At 38.6% G+C, this 18,862-nt stretch overlaps 2 protein-coding genes across 3 annotated transcripts; both read right to left on the bottom strand.

The window, feature by feature from the left end:
* Positions 1–3,096: 3,096 nt before the first annotated feature.
* Positions 3,097–8,047, bottom strand: LOC146518831 (heme transporter hrg1-B-like). Its single transcript, XM_085160366.1, has 3 exons — positions 7,636–8,047; positions 3,832–3,999; positions 3,097–3,292 (listed from the first exon to the last, which is right to left on the bottom strand). Exons 1-3 carry the CDS (start codon positions 7,763–7,765, stop codon positions 3,156–3,158), a joined length of 435 nt encoding a protein of 144 aa, XP_085016492.1. The 5' UTR covers positions 7,766–8,047; the 3' UTR covers positions 3,097–3,155.
* A 2,527-nt stretch (positions 8,048–10,574) lies between these two features.
* LOC146518830 (uncharacterized) lies at positions 10,575–18,705 on the bottom strand. 2 transcript variants are annotated; one of them, XM_085160361.1, is made up of 4 exons: positions 18,406–18,705; positions 15,191–15,648; positions 12,293–12,333; positions 10,575–12,194 (listed from the first exon to the last, which is right to left on the bottom strand). In XM_085160361.1, the coding sequence occupies exons 1-4, from the start codon at positions 18,581–18,583 to the stop codon at positions 11,207–11,209; spliced, it is 1,665 nt and encodes a 554-aa protein (XP_085016487.1). In that variant the 5' UTR covers positions 18,584–18,705; the 3' UTR covers positions 10,575–11,206. The 2 variants fall into 2 exon arrangements, with proteins under 2 accessions (XP_085016487.1, XP_085016486.1); XM_085160360.1 differs by having other exon boundaries at positions 10,576–12,194; positions 12,293–12,336; positions 18,406–18,704.
* Positions 18,706–18,862: the final 157 nt, after the last annotated feature.

Raw genomic sequence — 18,862 nt, 5'->3', positions numbered from 1 at the left:
CTTCAGTTTCCCCAAAAATGTACTCAGTCATCAAAACTTTAAAAAACCACTGGTTTAATGCTTTAAATAAATGCTCAGAAGCAGAGGATATATAAGCTGAAACAGTGCTGTACACATATTTAAAGGCTAGAACAAGTAATTTCTGCACCTACATAATTTCTTGCACCACTTGAAAAATGGTAACTTTGATTTTTGATGCCAATTTTCTCCCAGGGTTGACAATTTTGCATTTCACCAACTGGCAGCGCCATCTTGTTCTCAATAAATTATGCAATGGTTTGCATATTTTTCAATTCAAATATTTAAATCAGCCACATCTGACATGTTTCCCAATATTTTTTTGAGCTGTAGAATCATAATGCATAATATGGCTTAAACTGGATTCATATCACTGCTCAGGGAGCAGTTTTAACTTTTTTTTTAACATGGTTAGTGAAATACAAAAGAATACATCACACTTTGTGAAGTCACCTTATATTTTGCAGCCAAATAACAACAGTGGAGGAAACTGAACTGAAAAAGCAATGTAATTAAAAGTAAATATCCAATAATCTACTAATACTTTCACTTTGCAATAAAACATTTTAAAATGAGGACCAAGTTTTGTGTTATAATAAGTGTGAACAGAGTGTTGACACATCTACAAAAGCTAAATGTGCTCTAACTGTTCACTTTCATGTGCCAGTGTGAACACATGAACAGGTCCAAATTTGCTGTTCTATAACTGAAGTCAGACACTCAAATTCTGACTGTAAGTGTATGCTGAATGCAAAGGAACATCTTTACTTCTTGCCGGTTGCTTGCTATAGATTTAAACAGTCATCTTGTGTTTGCTCTGCAGTGTGTAATTATACAGGATGTTTAGGATATTTGGGTTATTTGAATGTCTAAACTATTGTTTCCAGTCTCTCCACACTCTGCCAGACTGCCAGTCAAGACAACTTCCTCCCTTGATTTGGGTAGAGTCCTGTAATTGAATAAAAAGAGACCCCTCCCTCTCTTTACATACTACACACACATAAACACACACATGCACATTTTACAGGCTGGTGTATAAACTTAATAGGGTGCATTTGGTTCCAAAGCCCCCAGCCCGCTTGATGGAAAGTGAGCTGGATTGTTTTTCAGTTTCTTAATGTCGAAGTTTATAACAGCCAGATAAAAACAACGTTACCATGGTGATTTAACCACAACATCGCAATTACCTTGATGCTGCGAGACTCTCCGGGCTTACAAACAAACCAGTATAATGCAATTAAGATATAAGCACCACAAAAATGTTGGTAAAACGCAGAGGAAGGATGTAGGACAGCAACAAAGTGAAATAATCATGGTGGCTTTTCCAGGATCAAAGTTATTGATAAATATAGTAAATAACCAAGCGCCATGCCAAAATTCACTTCTTTTAATCCTCAGCATAGCAGGAGTTCTTTCCTTAATGAGCACTGCAGGATGGAATTAAGGGGACACTTTTTTTTCTTCCGCCAGATATTTTTCTCCTAACAAATAACTTAATGAGCGAAAGAACACCAAAAAATGATAGCACTGTAAAAATTCGCTAACATATTTTTCACATCAACTTCAAAGTGCTTCTATCAGGCAGCTGCTTTAACAAAATCATATAGCAAAAAAAAAAAAAAACACCCTGCACCAGCCTCCCCCAGCCCCCACCTTTCCTTTGAGGGACAAAATAAAAATGTGGATAAATGGAATAATTGCCCAACTTCAAAGTGCAGGTTATTGCCTGCATTTACTGTTGCGATTGCAATGCAGTGGGGATGTTTTCTCTTCATAAGGGTGGCTCGGCTTGGTGGAGAAGTGCTTCATTCCTGTCAGGGTGCAAATCACATTTTAATGCCTAAAAACACTGACCCTTCTGCCCCGGGCTTAGTCAGAAGAGGAGTGCATGACACTTTCAAACTGATTCCATGATAGTTTCTAATACTCACATTATGAGCTTTGTGATTTTATTTATTTTTTTGATGGGGAGGATGTTGTACTTTTTAAAGAACAGCAGACATTAAAAATTTTAGAGGAACAGAAAGTGCAAAAGAAACAAAGAAATTCCTGGTCAGAAAAGAGGAAGAGCTCTTGGTCACAGCCATGCACATTTTCAGACTTTATTAACAGCACTCTTAGACACACTCCTGCACAAACACACACACCTACATTCAGTCAAATGATACATGCGGATGCACAAAGTGTACTTCATACACGGGAGTTTCCAGACTCACCTTACAATATAAATGTCCATAATCTGGTTTCACGTGGATGATATGAAACAAAGTAACTTGATTACTTAAGTGTGCATAACAGTGTCATCACAGCCCAATGAATGCCCGTTTCGCCTTTTTGTCACACAGACAAAAAATAAAATAAAATTTTAAAAAATCACTCATACAATAAAAATGCTGGTTCAAAGTTCAGAAACATACAGTACCAATACATTGGTGCTTATTTGGAATTTCACAGGAAAGCCTAAATGATGAAGGATTTCAGGCTTACCTGCCTTCAATAAGGCCTCGACGCATTTTTAAAGCAGTGTGTGAATGTATATCAGTTTTAAATCACTGTACATCAAGGGACTGGTGCTTTGTGATCCGATTTCGTCATTTGATTACTCAATGTACAACCTGTAAGCTAGTAAAAAAAACAAAAACACCTTAAATAGAAATATCACACAGATGGAACGATAAGAAACGCCCATGAACTGTACATTTATATCTGGAAGAGGGATACCCCCTAGTGGCTGCAGCACTGAACTGAATGTTTTCACAGAAGAGTCTGTAAATTTGCAACAAGTTCTTTAACTGCGATGTGGTTAAAAATTTGATCATATTCTAGAAATGTTTTACCAAGAGGACACTGTGTAGCTTCAGGGGTGAATGAAAAAGTAAGAAAATAAAATCTATCTGAGCTCGTATAAAACGGAGCTGGATTTATCAAAAAAGTTTAGAAGTCAGCGAAAAATCCTGCTCAGAATTAAAAATAAACCAGTACGTGGTGACGTGGAGACCCTGTTCAAGGTCATGATGCTCTGCATAAAGAAAAGAAAAAAAGCACTGCTGGTTTATTTTTATTTTTTTTGCTCCTCCATCAGCTCCACACTGTGAGAGCAAAGTCTGTGCATCTTCTGTAAGATGCAGGACTTTCCCTCAGAAGTCACTGAGGATACCGATGTCCTCAAACTCAGTGCGGTATTGTTCAGCAGTGTGGGTGAGCATGAAGGACCATTTCAGGGTCATGACGCTCCACACACAGGACAGGAAGAAGCTCTGAGGGTCAGTGAAGGCTGCGAAAACAGAGACACACAATTCAATTCAATTTTATTTATATAGAACCAATCCAGACAACAGCTCCCTCAGGGCGCTTTGACAATCAAATAACCCCTAATTCAAATAATAATCTATAGATAGATAGATAGATAGATAGATAGATAGATAGATAGATAGATAGATAGATAGATAGATAGATAGATAGATAGATAGATAGATAGATAGATAGATAGATAGATAGATAGATAGATAGATAGATAGAGTGTAGATTACTACACTATATGGATAAAGATGTGGACCTATGCACATTAAATGTCCCACTCTACAACCATGGGCATTAATGTGATCTTTTAACTGAACCCTTTCTTCTGTAAAGTAAAAGATGCTGGCTGCAAAGTACTTGGTCAAATAATAAAACTATTTGAAATAAGTAGATGATAAACAATGATTTCACATAGCAACATGTCTGATTATGTACACCACAGAGATGTTTGGTAATGAACAATATACATTAAAAAAATGAAGTGAGACCAGAAAGTGATGCCGAACAACTCACTGTCTTTGTATAGGGTACCAATGCCCAGGAAAACAACGAAGCTTGCGAGTGCCAGCAGAGAGAAGAAAATCCCAATGAGTATGAAAAACCTGAGGCCTTTCAGCCAGGTCCGCCAGTAGTCCTGCAGGTACATGATGTGAGTGATCAGGGTCCAGAGTGCCAACACACCTGAGGGAAGAGACCAGGTACAGACAGCAAAGTTAGCTTTCAGCTTCATGAGTCTGTTTAAAAAGCACAGTACTACAGGTTTTACATGATATGATCCACCTTCTTGGCATTTTCTAATATTATGTAAATGCATCAACACATTTCCACATTGTTACACTTTTTAATTTTATTGTTGCACTGTAACAGAGCTGCAGTTGTTGTGCACATATTCAACTCCTCTCTGATTCAGATTTAATCCTAAAGCTCTTGTTTTACTAACCTTTAAGCCTTACGTCAGGACTGGTGCTGAAAACTAAGTCTGATTGGAGGAGGAAGTCTGAATATTACAGTGAGACTGGCTGAGGATCTGTATTTGGTGGTATCTATAAGAGTTCTGATTCTCAGGTGTTTGATTTCAGTTTCCTTGAGTTCATCAGTGGGGAAAAGATTAAAGATTAAACTTGTGTCAAGTATGTTTTAAACCCCCCTTGGAAAATACTCTGAGGGACCAATTTGTGTCCCAAAGAGGAAAACATCCTTTACAACAACAGCTCCTCACTTCTGGAACATTATTCTAACTTTGAATGTAATCTTAAAGCCATCATACCTAGCTGTTTTCCTTATATGCTTACATTTTCTTTTTGTTTGATTGATTTGTAATTCATACAAGCTAACTGTATGTTCTGTCTAACATCAACTGTTTGCCTAGTTTTTGCTCACTTTATCCATTAATGACTTTTATGTTTTCAAAAAGTAGCTAGGAGGCAGATTCTGCATCAGCCATTTGGCTAACACTGGTACATTTATGGTAACCTTCATTAATGCAGAATGTCCCTGACAATTAACACTAACATTAAAAATGTGTAGTAAACAACACACAGCTGAACTGAACATACAGCCATGTGAAATAGCCTGTGAAAACCTAAGTACACCTCATGATTCAGATGCTTGTAGCACCACCCACAGCAGAGATAATTTAAAGTAATGGTTTTCATTATGAAGTTATTAGTCGCTAACATTATTTGGGAGGAATTCTGGCCCACTTTTCTTTGTTTGCTGAGTTCATTGAGGTTTTGGGGTATTTGTTTATGCGCAGCTTTCTTAAGGTCCTGCTACAGTATTTTAATCAAGCTGAGGTCTGGACTTTGACTGGACCATTGCAACACCTTAATTCTTTTCTCTTTCAGTCATTGCGTTATAGATTTGCTAGAGTGCTTGGGAACTTTGTTGTACTGCATAACCCACTTTTAGCTAAGTAACACATGAGCCTTCATATCTAACTCTAGAATACTTGGGTATACAGAGCAAATGGTTGATTTAGTGACTACAAGATGCCACTTCAGGAGCTCAGGTCCTATGGCTGAAAAACCATAATCATCAACCTTCCAACTGCCATGCTCAACAGTCGGTACGAGGTGTTTGTGCAGTGCATTATAGCCAAACATCTGCATGTGCTTTTTAGTGAAAAGAGGATTTCTCTTTGTATCCCTTCTAAATGAGCCATACTTGTTCAGAAACTCCTTTAAATTTGAGTCTAACCTTATTGTAAATTTGCTGGGGTGTCACTTCCAGAAAGACTTGAAAGCTCGATCCTAGAAAATTAACAAAACATCTGCTTTTATACAGGTGCTCACACTTGCTGAATCATTTAATCAGGTGCTCTATTTACCCTCTTAATTCATATGGAAGAAGTAAGAGTGTACTTAGCTTTCACAGTGAAAACTGTCTTTTTCACATGACTGCATATACCAGTCATTGAAATAAATCTGACTGGTCATGAACTTTTGTTTGTATGATCAATTAATGTTGGATCATGACACAGCATGCTGCCACATGCTGAGTCAATAAATCACACTTCTCTTTTTGTCATTGCAACAGAAGGAAGTGCAACAACTTTTATATTAGTTGAAGATCAGTGAAGATGCACAGGATACACTTTTGCTCTTTCCTGTGGGATGACTCATCATCGTGTAAACATGTTTGTGGTCTCACAGTATCAGATTCAGACTTACTTGTGGGTAAAAGAATTCAAAATCTTGATATTATATCAATATGTATTTAAAAAAAAACATGGTATGGTGCAAATGAACCTTTAACTGTTTACTGTGTGCTAGGTTTTTTTTTATATATTTAAAAAAAAAAAAAAAGTTGGGATGGACAGTCAGTATGCAAGCATACAACAACAACCATGACTCTACTTCATGTGCTGGATTATTTCTGATATTGTGTTAATAAAATGACAGCTTTGATTAAAATCAATAGCCCAATTTTTTTCAACGCAGACTAAATCAGGCTCGTCAATTACGCCCCAACCTGATGGACAAAGAAAATGCAGCTCTTCATTTTCAGTCTGATTAATGTGTTACTACCAATGTAATTAGGAATGGTTACTAACTAACTGCACAAAAAGATGACACCACTGTTGTACTTTAACTAGTTTAATCTTAGGTAAAAATGCACATTTAGCAACCGCTAACACTGAGTACACTACACCCTATCAGCAGATGAGCGCAGAGGTTTCAGATGCTCATCTGTAAACCTCGATAGAGTTTCAAAGGTCAAATTTCCAGATGCAACTCTTTTATCACCGTTGCACGGTTGTGCACGGGCGGAAGCATTTTTATCTTTTTGGCAAACCTAACAGGATCTAACATTGCAACTTATAGACTTACAAAATTGTGACCAACACCCTGTCAAGTCCATTGTCCATATGTTCACACTGCATGATAAGATCTGCATGATAAAATCTGAACTCAAAGCAGCACAATCGTAAAGGAAATGCTACTGCTCTAAAACAACAGCTTTTCTTTTGCAATGTTGACATATTTTCCTTTTGTTGTGAGTTTGCACAGACATGTCCTTTAACCAGGTGTAAATCTGTACTCAGATTATACTCGGATATACTTGGATTATACATCACGCTCCCTTATTCACCGTCAATGTCCACAGTAAGTCATTCATTTGTAGAGACTGATTCAGTACAACCAACATCTGCATGAGAAGGTTGAAAGAAAAAAAAAGTGGTTTTCAGAAATACAAAGTACTGGTGATTCAGGATTGGAAAGGTTTTAAAAATGTCATTTAAAAACTGACATTGGAGAACGGAGACTCTAATGGTTGATCTAGTAGGTGCTCATCAGAGGGAACAGGTTAAAGTATAAACAACAGGAATGCTGTTATACTTGTTAATACATGATGCTGAAAACCACCGAAAAAGACTCTTCTACTGTGGATAGTGTTATTTGTCTAAATGTTCTGAGAATTATTTCATAATTCAGATGAACACAGAGCGACTTATTTTACTTAGATTTATAGGATGTGGGTTTTGAACATATTTAAACTTTCTATTTAAAAAAGACACTTGTGTAGAAGTTTATTGATAGCAAAGTGGCATCTGATTATTTTAAGGTCTTTAAGACAAACAGAAAATTTAACAAAAACAAAAAAAAAGTCAGGTAATGACAAATTTTAAAACTACAATATTTACCCACACATTTAGTTGCCGCATGTATCATAAAGTTAGATGACCTGGCCTTGAAATTGAAGTTATACCTGTGACACATCTCTAACTCTACGCTCCCATAAATGCCAATAAATCTCTCATTCACTGCTCCTCACACTTATCACATGTATCGCTGCAGAGAGTGTTTACTTCACCTGACAGTCCTCCCATGGCTCCAGTCCAAGGCTGATTGTACACGAAGTTCCACACCAGAAAGGCTGAAAAGCCCACGATCGTACCAAACGAAGCATAGGCGATCCTCATGTACGTCTTATTGATACCCATGATTGCAAATTTAAAGTTAATAATAAAACAAAAAAAATAACAGGCTGTGTGGGGAGAAGAAGTCGCGGGCTGGGCTGGAGGAGAGCCGAGTGTCTGTGAGAGCGACAGCTGCAGCAGCAGGAGGCAAGAGCTGGTAATAAAAAAATATCTACCTGACAGAAAAAAGGTCCACGAGGACACAGTGTGACTAAAAAAACGCGTGTGCTCTGCTGGCTAAGGGTTAATGTGGTTACTGTGAAACATGACAGCGCGTTTCTGATGAGGGATGTCCTATCCAGCTGCAAAAACACACAGCCTTGCGTTACGTCATCAAGAAATCTGATCACGGTGGGTGGACTCAGCAACCCCTACAGGACCACAGAGGAAATTATCTACCTCAGAGCTGTGTGTGTGTGTGTGTGTGTGTGTGTGTGTGTGTGTGTGTGTGTGTGTGTGTGTGTGTGTGTGTGTAAAATAACAGCTGGATGGATTAAAACCCTTTTTAATTTGCATGTTGGATTCATAGATGATGAATGACAAATGTGTTTTTATTTTATCTGGGCAGATCATAAGTGAAGAAAATAAGAAAATGATCCAGCATGATTTACATGGAGGTTTTGAATAAAATAACGTGCTTCTTGGGGCTGTTATATTAAATTTTTATTTGATCTGTGTACTGCATTTGAAACAGATGCCCACATTGTCCATAGAAACTGCTGGTGTTGGTACAAAGGCTCCTGTCTCGTCTTCATAGGAGAATTCTCCCCATCCTCAGCCATCCTTCATGGGGTCTTTCCCATATTCTCAATCTAAATGCCATCCCTGGGTCAAGATAATCCATTTATACAGTCATGTGAAAAAGAAAGTTGTCACTTTCTAAATTGTCTTGTAAAACATTCAGTAGGCTCTCATTGCTTTCATGGGAATTAAGTGGCTAAATAAATAGGTGTTGCTCATCAAAATAAGATCATGCAATGGTTGCAAAAGCACCATGAGCTACATCTAAGATGCTACAGAAGTTAGCATGTTAAATGCTTAAGTTCATGACAGTACAATCAGAAAAACATTGAACAAGTATGGCTTGTTTAGAAGCTATACAAGGAAAAAGCCTCTCGTCTCTAAGAAAAGCACATGGCAGAACAGCTTAGGTTTGCAAAGCTGCATCAAAGGGATAAAACCATAAGACAGATAATGGTCATAATGCTGTGAGTTATGTACTGATAGGCTGTTTGGTTTTCTCCAAACAACTCATACTAACTGTCACCAAGCTAGAATAATGTTCCCAAAGTGAGGAGCTGTTATTCTAAAGGATGTTTTCATCTTTGGGACACAAATTCTCCCCTTAGAATATTCTCCAATTTTATGCTGCCATCAATTCAAAGAGTACCACAGGCACCTCTGACACAATGCTATCTTACATACAAAGCACTCCATTGATTGCAGCAGTGTTCTAAACCTGCACAATTAATGTTTTGGAAAAAGAGCGCAACAACATTCAAAAGGGCAATGGTATATTTACATATATAAAAACATATTTATTTACAATATATTTATTGTAGAGTCCTAATTTCCACTGCTATGCAGACGATCAGCTCAGTGATCCTACGCCCAAGGTCCTTTCATCAGGCCCAAAAAGGGATTTCTTTTTTTAATATACATTTTATTTTAAAAAGACCACAAAAAAATGTCATCCATGCTTTCACATCTTCATGTTTGGACTGCTATATTTCCTGCTCTCAGTGGCTGTAGCCCAGGAGCTAGAGCAGGTCAGCTACTAATCAGAGGGTTGGTGGTTTGATCCCCGGCTGCTCCAGTCTGCATGCAAAATATCCTTGGGCAAGGTACTAAGCCCAAGTTGCTCTCCGATACATCCACTGGAATATCAGTGCTAGAAAGTGCTTGAGCATAGAAAAAAGTGCTTGCGTGAATGAGTGAATGAGGCTATAAAGTGCTTCGAGTGCCCATGCCACTAAGTGGTTCACCAGCCACCTGGTGGATGTTAAGAGGTTTACACCAGAAATAGTTGCTCATTTGCATGATCAGCTTGGTAATAACAGGTATCGAAAAAGTTTTAACTTTCTGTTACAAACACAGCTGTGTGCCAACCTAGACCTTGCTGCTTCTTCATATCAATTGTATTTACAAAATGTGCAACTCTATAAAAGCATACCAAATATGACCTGGGGTTGAAGTTAAAGGTACATGTAAACATAATGAAGAGCTGTCTGTGAAGGTTCTCAGTCATCCAGGTCATTGTAGTCTAAGGAGCTTGGAAAGAAAAGCGTCTGAACTTCTTTAAGTTGCTTGAAGACGTTTCACCTCTCATCAGAGAAGCTTCTTCCGTTCTAAGGGTCAAAAGGTGGAGAGTTTAAATCCAGTGGGAGTTTCCCCGCAAAGAGGGACAAAGGACCCCCTGATGATCCTCTACCTAATCACATGAGCCAAGGTGTGAAAACGGGTGTGGGTCACAATCAGCCAGGGTTTCGGTTGAGCTCATTGTGAAACCTGGCCCCACCCTATCATGTGATTTCCTGAGTTCTGGAAATCTGAAAGATAACAGGAGTTAGAGTCAGAACTGCAGAACTGAAGAACTGTAAGAATAAAAAATGACCTTTATACAAACAGTGGAAGATGGTAAAGGGTTTTAGAAGAGCTGATACAGTTTTATTGTAGCTCAAAGATGAAGATCGATGACTTGAAATGGGTCAAAATGTCAAAGAATGAGCTTTGTAAGGGGTAATGTCAGTTGGACTGACACAGTCAAAAACAGCAGTTGACACATTAGTTAAAAGAACTTTAAACCAACACAGAAATATGTTTTTCTTTTTAAACTTTTTATTTCAAAAACAATCCAACTCTTTGTTTAATGCTGTACAAAAAGTAATCAAAGAACTGTGCAAATTATTGGTAAACTGATTAGTTCAATAAAATAATCATCAGTGTACGCAGGACTACAGCGTGGAATCATGCAGTAATAAGAGGGGAAACGTGACAAATAATAATTGCATGTAAGGTCTGGCAGATTTTATTTTTTTAAAGAAACTAAACTAAAATGACACAAATTGAGAAGTTCAACAAATACATAAACCTCCAATAAAAAGTAATGAGAAAGTTACATTTACAATAATGCCAGCAGAAAAGATGACTTTAAAACAAATGTTCAGAGAACATCATGCTAACATTTTCCACATGAAGCCATAGCCTCCTATTTAGTTGCTGTGTATTAATGATTTTAGACAAAAACCTGAGTGGAGTTAAGCTATTGATCATGCATACTGAACCTGGAAAGGTTCAGAACTCTTCGGCTCAAGAGTTAAACCAGCAGGATGCTTTTATTGTGAAAAAATTAAAGAAAGTGTTGCATGCTTCAGTAATGCAGTGATACAGTGGAGAAAAAAACTGCACTAACCCATCTTATGTTGGCCGTTAATCTGGCCCATAGGGGAAAAACAGCATACAGCACTAATTTAATGATGTCGATGACAACTTTACATTTGCTGGCAAGAAGTAATAGAAAAAGAACTCGTCCAATTTCTTCTTCATGATCTTGATAATGACGTTGTCACGGTATATACGCTGAACCAGCATGTCTTCTCTGGACAACACCAACAGATCACACCATGATGTGCCCGTAACCATCATCTCTCCCTGGATGTGCCAATAGTACGGGTGATTCTTATTCAACTGTAAGACTCCATTGCGACAGATCAGGAAAGCGCAATCAATGAAGCTCCGAAACTTGACGCATTTAGCATGTACCAGTCCAAAACTGTTGGTCTCATTGGAATCGTATACCAACCCATCAGGGTTCGCCCCCAGCCACGGAGCATTCGGATGAACGACAAAACCACAGGGGTACCAGTTGACGCACATTTGCCGACAATATTGCTGGAAAGCTTCATTTTTTATTTCCTCCTCTATCTGTGCTGCTTTGCTCAGAGAAAATCCTTTCTGAATCTTAAATATCAGATGCTCGATATTGCTTTGTCCCGATTTGAGTTTGCAGATCTCTCTGAAACGGCTGGTCAAGCGCAGCTTCTGCAGTTTCTTTATGTTCTCCCTACAGCCACGAGTGGATTGCTCCAGAGTGTGTGCTTCTTCCCAGGTGACCTGCATGGCATTTACATGTTCCTGCTCCTTGGCGCTAAGTGTAGGAATGGCAGACACTGATTCCAGTTCATAGTGAGATAGAGGAAGCGGCAGCCGAGAGGGAGCATCACTGTTTATCGTATAACCCTGAGTTGATGGCACAGGGCACTGGTAGGATAGGAGGGAACCTTTGGGAACTTTACCAGAAGCACAGTCCACCCATTCCACATCTGTTGTGAGGCCCATTTTGGTTATCAAAGGCTTCTGGTCATCAGGAAAGTCCCTGTACGCTTCTTTGAGCCTTTCAATAAACGACTGGCATTCAGATGGAACAACAGTGGTGAATTTCATGGGCGTCAACCTGTATGACACACATAATTATTATCATCATTATTATTATTAATATTATTATTTTTAGCAAGTTGGGAGGGTGATTATTGAGGTTCTTGCCATTCTTACCTTGGAAATTCTAGCATGGTTTTCTGCAGGGGGCACAATAGCTTCTTCCAAAGAGTTTCACCCAAGGAAAGAAAGAGAAAAGTCCATTTTAATTGTTACAAAAATACAAACAAAAGACAAATAAAAGCATCTAAAAGCATAAAGAGCACATATTCTGCACATATTTGCAGATGACACCATTATGGAATCATGTATTTTGAGAAAAAGGATTGGCCAACTAACCCTGCACTTTGGTGTAATGACAAATTTTTCTCTAAACTTGTGTTTTGAACTTTACCTTCAAAATGAGTGCCACTTATGGCTGTAAGCAAAGTCAGCATCAAGTTATCAAGTCATTGAATCATCAAGTTATTGAATAGATTAACCATTTATCTGGACAAAAAAGTAATTCCAAATGCTGTTTTGCAGTACAAAAGACTCCTTACACACATTTTTACTAACCATCAGACTTGTACAATTTTTATTTATAAAACTTCTGAAGCACCAGAAACTCAGAATGCACTCGCCCGCATTTCATCAATAGAGGCTGTTCATTTTTGAAACTTAAGGCCAATTCATCGGTCAATATCCTAGATCACTTATGGCAGTTAATTCAGGAGTAATTATTAAAATGGGAAACGAAAGGTTCTCACAGTTCCCGTAGAACAGGAATGGGATTTAATCGAACAAACTTGATCGCTGAATCATCAAATGTTTTGGGAACAACAGTGATTGTATCACTACTGATTCAAACTAGCTGTAAGGATGTTTGTAAGGACTTCAGAGCATTACTCAGGCTTAATTTCACATCATATCTTGAATAAGCATGCATCAATAAATTCCAGATGGTGGTGTTAAGCTGCATGTGCACTTGAAACAATTATTTAATAAGTAGCGCTCTACTTTCAAGTCAAACCCATTAAGACTACTAAGAATGCAAACATTTTTAAAAAAATCCAATTCTTCAAAAGCTAATTCACTGACACTTTTTATTTCCATGAATTTGAGATGTCTCTTACCCTAAGTGAACTAAAGAAATGACAGCTAAGGGAAACTGGAAGTCAGCACAAAATGTGGATGGCCAATAAAACTTTCAGACGATGTAAATGCTGAGCAGACAAGCAAAGTAAAGCCTCCATAAAGCAAAAGACCCGCTGAAAGGTTTAGCTGACAGGGAGCTAGTGATGCAACATTTCACTGTAAAGCGCTGATGCGCAAACAGAGTCTAAAAGTAAAATTTGCATGGCACATTCTCGCAAAACTCAATGTCTGAGGTATGCAAAGCAACATGTCATACTGTAAACAAGTGGCATGGACAGATAAAGTTGAGTTAAAGGTTTACGAGATAAAAGGAGCAGCATTTGATGAAAGAATGCCTTGGCAGTCGCTAAACATTGGAGTGGCAATATTCTTCTTTGGGGTTGTGCAGCAGTAACAGCAAAAGCACAGAGAGGCTTTCACTACATAGTAACAAAATCTCATTGGACAGCAGCCCTCAACCATCAGCTACTCAAAGAAACACAAGCTTAAGCATTTTTGATGGCACTTAAATTCATCTGCCTTAGTAATGCTGTGTAAGCAAAACAGCCTAAAAACGTCAGAACGTAAAGTAATCTGCACAGAAAAGTGGCTGAAAATACACAAGTTAGGATGAGAAAGACTATGGCTACGTTCAGACTACAGGCAAAAGCACATCAAATCCGACTTTTCTGACCCTATGCGACCCATATCCGATCATGGTATGACAGTGTGAACAGCACAAATCCGATACGCCAATTATCAGCGCCGGAGAAGCGCCCAAGAAGACATTGTGAACGCTTCCTGGCCATCCAGTGTAGATGTTAGTGAAACTGTTGGGAAGACAGCGTTGGAGAAACGTGAACATTTTATTTGTACTGTATAATCTGCAGATTCTGACAGAAATTTGCAACTATGCTTTGAAGCACCGCTCCTCTGTAAAACACCAATAAGGATAATAATAATAATAATAATGGATTGGATTTATACAGCGCTTTTCAAGGCACCCAAAGCGCTTTACAATGCCACTATTCATTCACTCTCACATTCACAACTGGTGGAGGCAAGCTACGGTTGTAGCCACAGCTGCCCTGGGGCAGACTGACAGAAGCGAGGCTGCCATATCGTGCCATCGGCCCCTCTGGCCAACACCAGTAGGCGGTAGGGTAAAGTGTCTTGCCCAAGGACACAACGACCAGGACAGAGATCCCAGGGATCGAACCAGCGACCTTCCAGTTACAGATACGCTTTCCCACCCCCCTCAGCCATGGTCGCCCCCCCAGATAGTAGTAGTAGTAGTATAGTAGTTATTAGGCTATATGTAAATAACAAAATAACTTTATAACTTAAAGCAAAATTGGGAAACGTAAAGTGTGAAACAAGTCTTTATATTAAGGGCCATCAGTCAAACAATATTGTTTGCTCTGGGTCTAAACAGAGCATGTTGTGTGTGACGTCTTCTTTTGCGCATGCAGATCGCTTTGAAGGTTCACACTAGAGCGCGTTTACTGTCACATTTTATATGTAGTGTGAACAAGCAGACAAAAAAATTGGATTTGATCAAAAAATCGGAATTGAGCATTAAGACCTGCAGATCCCTAGGAACTCCCAGGTTGCTGATGTGTTGTCAATCTAATAAGTTGTAATCATTGATTTCTGTTTTTGTTTACTTATTTTATTGAGTGTCTGTCTTTAGGGGGGAAGTGGTTGTAGTTCCAGAACTATTGGCTATTTAGCATCAAAAAATAAAAGGAAAAAAGAAATCCCAATAAAATAAACATTTAGACAATTGTCTGCTTTTGTGCACGTTTACTGAAAGGTGTATGTGGGACCTTGGAAAGTTAGGAATAGCATTTTGGATTCTCAGCAAAGTTATTTTAGATTTAAGAAGCCAAAACTTACTTTTGTGTTTGAAGTTTCTAAACCTTTTTTAAATATGTGGCTCTCACTTGTCCCTTCTTCAATCTGGCAATCTGCTTCTGACTCATCTGAGGTACATTCTCCATCTTCAGTTGCTTCATCAGTTGAGCTATTAGCTGAAGCCTCAACTCTGGTACCTGCCACATGAATCTGGTTTGTGTCAGTGATGTCTTCTTCTTCCTCTTCTTTTGATCCGTTTTCAAAACAGTCTGATGTAAAATCGTTGTTGGCTTGTTGACTTATGTCACACTCAATATGCTCTTCTTTAACACAGACTGGTGTAATGAAGTTGTCAGCTTCAGTCAGCACTTGTCGCTGATCCCAACTTAAGTCATATTCTATTTGCCCTGCTTTAGCTATCGTAGTGAGGCCCTCTGATATTTCAAGGTCCACCCTGGTGTTAGGCTCTGAGGGCTGTTCTCCAGCGTAGTTATTAACATCTGTCATAGGAAATAGAAAAAAAACAAAACATTATTGAATACATTACATAGTAATCATATATGTTTTTGCTTTAGTTTGAGTCATGGTACTTGCCCCTTAACCTGAGATTCTTTTAACATGTCAACGTGGACGTGTCAGTGAACAAATAAGAAATGGAAACAGTTTATCTCAACTATCCTTAGACTCTTACCATGCTGGGGGGGAGAGAGAGAGAGAATCAATAGTCACCATGCAGAACAGCTGCTATTGAGTTATTCACAATCACCAGCCACTCAGTTAGGTACACCTGATCAAAAGTTCTTCAACACAAGAGTGTCGGTATGCAGAAGAGTGTCTGTAAGCGCACAAGACATCAAACCCTGAAGCAGATGGACTAAAGCAGCAGAAGACCACACTAGATGCAACTCTAATCAGTCAATAATAGGAAACTGAGGCTAGCCAACAGTGGACAACAGAAGACTGGAAAAATGTATTTTTCTGTTCCAACATCCAAATACAAATCGGGGTCGGTCAAGGCTCACTAGAGCCGGTGAGAAAACCGGACATCCGGCAAATCGTTTTCAAACCCACTGCCATCTTTCGCTACTCAGGTTAAACAGGATATATAAGTCACTTAGATAACTTAAAAATGTTATTTTTTTTGGCTTTTTTCAGTATTTTATTTGTTTCTGACTAAATCAGTTTGGCTGAGATTAAAGTTATAGTTTTTACACCGCTGAATAAACATCAAGCAGACAGCTGATTATCAGAAGTGTGAGATGCTCGAGAATATACTCCGGTGTCCTGTTATATTTTAGATAGCAAGGAGTTTATTAAACTTCACCGAAACAATCTGCAAATTTCATTAAAATTTAATAGACTATCATCTTGTCTTTATTTTTAGTTAGCACATCTACTAACACACCTCTAAAGTTACTACATCTCAGTCGAGCAGAACAGTTTTTGTTTTTTTTTTTTCTTTTTTCTTTTTTGAGCAGAACAGTTTTGAGATGCAGTGGGAGGGGGAAAGTGGATGTGCAGCAGACAACAGCAACTGTGTGATGCTATAGTATTTTTGTGGATCAATATCTCCAGCACTTGACTGAATCCGTGCCATGAAGAATTAAAGCAGTTCTGTTAAGGTTAAATGGGGTCCTACCTGGTACTGGTCATTTTGTATGTGTTAGACTGATGGGTTACTACCTATGAAACATGTCCGCAGTAGTTTAGTGGTAAAGGCCAATCGAGGTGAAGTTAATTTTAACAGCTTTACAGGGCTCGCAAAATCGCTAGCCCGACGTCCCGGGGCTAGCGATTTTTTCAGTCGGGCTACCAAAATCTAACTCAGCCCTGCCCGTCGGGCTATCATAGGAAGGAAAATATACGTCTGCGCTTTTACATTCTTTCGCCAATGTAGCTGAGTAATTATGTCATTGGCATCGATGAGTCGCTGTCAATATGTGACATATTGAAATCGCGTTTGAATTTGCGCTTGCTTTTTGCTTTCTGCTTTCACTTTGCGATCGCGCAGACGGTGTGTAGAGAGCAGCAGCACTGATTGGTGAGTGACGATTATTTGTGCACCAATTCCTCTGACATCGTCTTATCACTCATTAGCTTACTATTCAAACGCGACAAGTGAAATCTCTCGCAGAAAGCTTAAACATATGAGAGGTTGAGTGCGCAAAGAATCGCTGACCGTTATGTAAGTACGTGTGTAAAAGCAGCAGGATTTACGCTGGTATTTTAGTTCTGCTCAGCCAGATAAGACAGGTCAGGGTGAAGAAGGGGCAGCCAAAGAAAAGCCTACCACAAAACGGAAAAATTATGACAAATCAGACTATGAGGCAAAAAGAAAGCCTCATAGTCTTTCTTTTGTCCATGGTTTCATGGACAAAAGAATTTCTGTGGCTGGAATATGACAAGCTAAATAACATGATGTTCTGCCAGGTGTGTTGTGAGTTTCATTTGATTTCTGAGTCAACAAGTGCCTTTGTTACTGGGATCAGTAATTTTAAGAAAGATCCCATCAGGACCCATGAGAAATGCAAGAAATGCATTATTGCCCAGTGTGCAGTATCTTTCCCAGAACAAACAGCAATTGCAAAAAACATACTAAAAGTAAACCAAGCACAACAAGAACTCCTGAAAAAGCTGTTTAGAACAGCGTGCTATATTGCAAAGAGTGAACTACCATTGGCAAAATTTAGCAGCCTTTGCAAACATCAAAAAGCAAATGGCCTAGATCTTGGTTCCACTTACTTCTTACCCGTGACTTCATTGGAAATTTCAGATTCATGTTCTATACAGTTCTTACAAGTTCATAGAAATTTATCTTCAATTTGAACCAAGTATTTGAGTTGATGGTTGTAATTTTTATACAGTTGTTGTGATTTGTATTTTAACAATTTTTTTGATTATTTTTTGTTTCCGTTACAATATTATACTTTAATGTATAATATTGTAATGGAAACAAAACATTTAAAAAAAAATTGCTTTCTTTTTTATTCGGGCTACCAAAAACAGAAGAATGCCTGCCCGAAGGGCTACCAGAGATTTTGAAATTTTGCGAGCCTTGCTTTATAATGTGAGGGGGCCCTTTAGTATTAGTCTTAACTAACTAAAGCATTAAATTACGCAACCATCACACACACGTCCTACAGTATTTACACACGGTGTCGCATTAAGCTTGTAATGCTTTAATTTAACAATTCCTCTTCAAGTGTAGCTAATACAGGTCAGTCAACTGGAAACGCAAGAATCCAAAAGCAACAAACCTATCCTGTGTAACTTTATCTCGGGGTTGAGGACCATGTGCAGAATGTCCCGCAGGCGCTTGTTTTCCTCACAGCACTCCACAACGATACTTTCAACTTCACCAAACACCTCCATGGCCACGGCGGTGAAGCGTTCAGTCAAAAAGCTCCGAAAGCCCTGGAGTCTAACGCTCGACATTTTGGACTATTATTATCTACACAACGCCTGAGTTCATCCGCGTGAACACGCTCAAACAAAAGAAAACAAACGGAATTTCACAAAGGCGACTTCCTGTAGGAAAAGTCTTCTTCGGTGGATTTCGTGGGTCACATTAGCGCCCTCTTCTGACAGCGCGCAATCTACAAGGATTATTAGAAGTACAGATTATAAAGATTAAAGAGGAAATAAAATTTTGAGATTACGGTCAAAATTTTAAGATTAAAGTCGAAATAATATTTTGAAAAAAAGTTGAAATTT

The sequence above is a fragment of the Neolamprologus multifasciatus genome, chromosome 5 (genome assembly GCF_963576455.1).
Source record: "Neolamprologus multifasciatus chromosome 5, fNeoMul1.2, whole genome shotgun sequence".
In the NCBI taxonomy this organism is placed as follows: domain Eukaryota; kingdom Metazoa; phylum Chordata; class Actinopteri; order Cichliformes; family Cichlidae; genus Neolamprologus; species Neolamprologus multifasciatus.
Note: the sequence above shows the minus strand (reverse complement) of the source record. Positions and strands in the feature narration are given on the sequence as shown.